Source organism: Curcuma longa, unplaced genomic scaffold, assembly GCF_044706935.1.
Source record: "Curcuma longa cultivar G26 ecotype Majalengka, Jawa Barat unplaced genomic scaffold, ITB_CL_G26_1.1 contig_18666, whole genome shotgun sequence".
Lineage (NCBI taxonomy): Eukaryota > Viridiplantae > Streptophyta > Magnoliopsida > Zingiberales > Zingiberaceae > Curcuma > Curcuma longa.
In genome coordinates this window covers 37,454-40,089 of record NW_027430870.1, presented here as the reverse complement: position 1 = coordinate 40,089, position 2,636 = coordinate 37,454, and the positions used below count along the sequence as shown (strand labels likewise).

The window sequence follows — 2,636 nt, the reverse complement described above, 5'->3', positions numbered from 1 at the left end:
TTCACAGGTTCAATTGGTTCCTTTCAAATCTGAATCCTGTTTACATATCAATCCTCCAATCCATACAATAAAAAATCAAACATCACAACCAATCATTCATAACAATAAACACTCACATATTAACAAAATAAACACATCCTAATTAACAAACAATACATCAAACACATCCTAACATTAACATTCATAACAATAAACCAAAATGACAAGAAAGTATCACCAAATGACAAAATAACAGGCATACATCCTATCATACATACAACATAAACTCCAAATATACAAGAAAGTATCAAGCTATCCATAACATCCTCCAAACATACAATAAAGTGGCAAAACATCCATGCTCATAATAAAAAAACATCAATAGTAAAGTCTCCAAATGACAAGAAACATAAAATATCACCGTCCATGGCATCGGCCTCTGATGATACTTTCTGCTTCACTCTCTTCTCTATCGAAATTTCTTTTTATTTTCCTACATCAGAAAACAAAAATATATTAATATTATTTTGTGCAAATAATGTATAATATGTAAAAACTTACCTCTTAGCCATCCTTGATTTCATCAATCCTGTTTGAAAAAAAATAATATTAATCAATAAAAATAAAAAATTTACAAATAGAAAAAATTAAAGCAATACTAAAATTATATTGATACATAACTAGGCTACGAAGAATCGTCGTGGTCACCGGCATCACCGAGAGCAGGAGGAAACTGACTCGGAGCGGAACCTAACTAAAGATGGTATCCTCGGGCTTCGCCGACTCAGTCTCCAATTGGGAATTTCATCTTCCGGTGGTAAGTGGAGACCATGACCGGGAAGGCGCTCGGAGTCGGCCTCCCTAGTATGACATTGTAGGCAAAGGGTGCATCCACTATGGTGAAGGGGACGCGCCGAGTCCTCCGCAGCGGCTCCTCTCCCAGGGAGATCGCTAGGGTAATTTGCCCAAGGGGCTGGACCTCGTACCCTGTGAATCTGAAGAGTGAGGTGGCCATGGGCTGCAGGTCAGCTTCATCAATCTGCATTTGGTCGAACGCCCTCTTGAAGTTGATGTTGACCGAGCTGCCCGTATCCACAAAGACTCGGGCGATATCGTAGTTAGAGACGGTGGCGTGGATGACCAAGGCATCGCCATGCGCCACTTCGATGCCTTCTAAGTCCTGGGGCACGATTCCAATAATCAGGCCCTCTATCAGTCGGCTTTTGCCGACTCCATATACTTCGAGCTGTCGGCTATGAGCCTTGCGAGCTCGGTGTGAATCTCCGTCGGTGGCTCCCCCTGCGATCATGTGGATACTACCTCGGGGGAGCATTATTGTGATTATCGTCAGGAGCATCTTCCTGACAAGGGACTTCGACATTACGGGATGCATCTCGTCGGGGTGGAGGTGCTGACTGCCTAGGAGAGCGGTCTCGGGTGCGAGCGGGCCGAGGAGAAGGCAGTCGTACTTCCCGATTGCTCCGCCTTACGGGAGATCTCTGCGGCCTTGGCGCAGGAGGCCTTTGCGCCCACTGTTCAGCAGGCCGCCGAAGCTCTCGGGCATACTAGTGGCATTCACTAGTAGCGTGGCTCTGAGATTGATGGTAGGCGCAGAAATGCGACAACCATCGGCAGCCTCCAGCGGCCTGATTCGGCTGGCTAGCCACGGCGTGAATGGCACATTGGTGGGACTTGCCGGGTGCGGTATGAGGATCCACGTCTCGCCTCCGTTGTAGCTGAGGCGGGGGCCTCCGCTCAGCTCGGGTGGCAGCCGGAGGATTTCGACTGGGGCCACCCTGCTGGTTAGAGTCGGTTTCCTTGCGCCGGGAGGATTGAGCTTCCTCCACATAGATGTACTTAACAGCCCTACTCAAGAGGATGTTAAAGTTCGCAGGCGGCTTCTTGATCAAGGATCGTAAGAAGTCTTCATCTATCAAGCCTTGAGAGAAAGCGCTCACGAGGACATCTGAGGTGGTGTCGGGCACCTCCTACGTGACCTGGTTGAAACGATGTACGTAGTCCTTCAATGATTCCTGAGACCTCTATTTAGTGGAGAAGAGGTCTGTCGTGGTCTTGTGGTATGTGCGGCTGGTGGTGAAATGCCTCAAGAATGAGCCCTTGAAGTCGACAAAAGAGCCAATGGAAGCCAGAGGTAACTGAATGAACCACCGTAGCGCTGATCCGGACAGGGTCGTCGAGAAGACCCTGCACTTACTGGCGTCGGTGTATTGATGAAGCAGAGCAGCATTTTCAAACCACCCATGTGATATTCCGGGTCGGTAGATCCAGTGTAATCGGGAAATTATGGGGTCCGGAAGTGTCGAGGTAGCTCCTCGTCTAGGATTTGGCGCGCGAAGGGAGAGCTATTCATTCCGCTCCCTTCCCCTGTTTCGGGACCCTTTCCCTAAAAGGGGTCCCTGGCCGGAGCTTGATCAGCGGCGGATTCCATGGAGGCGTCGTAGTAGTCAGCCTCTGGCATGGGTCTCACGGAAAGTGCCCGCGGAGCTTCCACAGGCGTGAATAGTCGACGGGCTAGAGCTGGAGGGGCTTCGACTGGTCTTGTGGAGACCAGAGACGGAGGGGCTGGAGCTCCAGATTGCTGTCTTGACAGGGCGTAGACCGCTGCGGCCACAGCCCGTTCAAAATCTTCTTGTGTC

The 2,636-nt window shown here is 49.4% G+C and overlaps 1 protein-coding gene across 1 annotated transcript; it reads right to left on the bottom strand.

Annotated features, from left to right (window-relative positions):
- Positions 1 to 763: 763 nt before the first annotated feature.
- Positions 764 to 1,360, bottom strand: LOC141816934 (uncharacterized). Its single transcript, XM_074704658.1, has one exon. It carries the CDS (start codon positions 1,358 to 1,360, stop codon positions 764 to 766), a length of 597 nt encoding a protein of 198 aa, XP_074560759.1.
- Positions 1,361 to 2,636: the final 1,276 nt, after the last annotated feature.

Bases quoted from the DNA above. Each gene is read 5' to 3' on its own strand.
- LOC141816934 (XM_074704658.1), bottom strand. From the start codon at position 1,360: ATGTCGAAGTCCCTTGTCAGGAAGATGCTCCTGACGATAATCACAATA.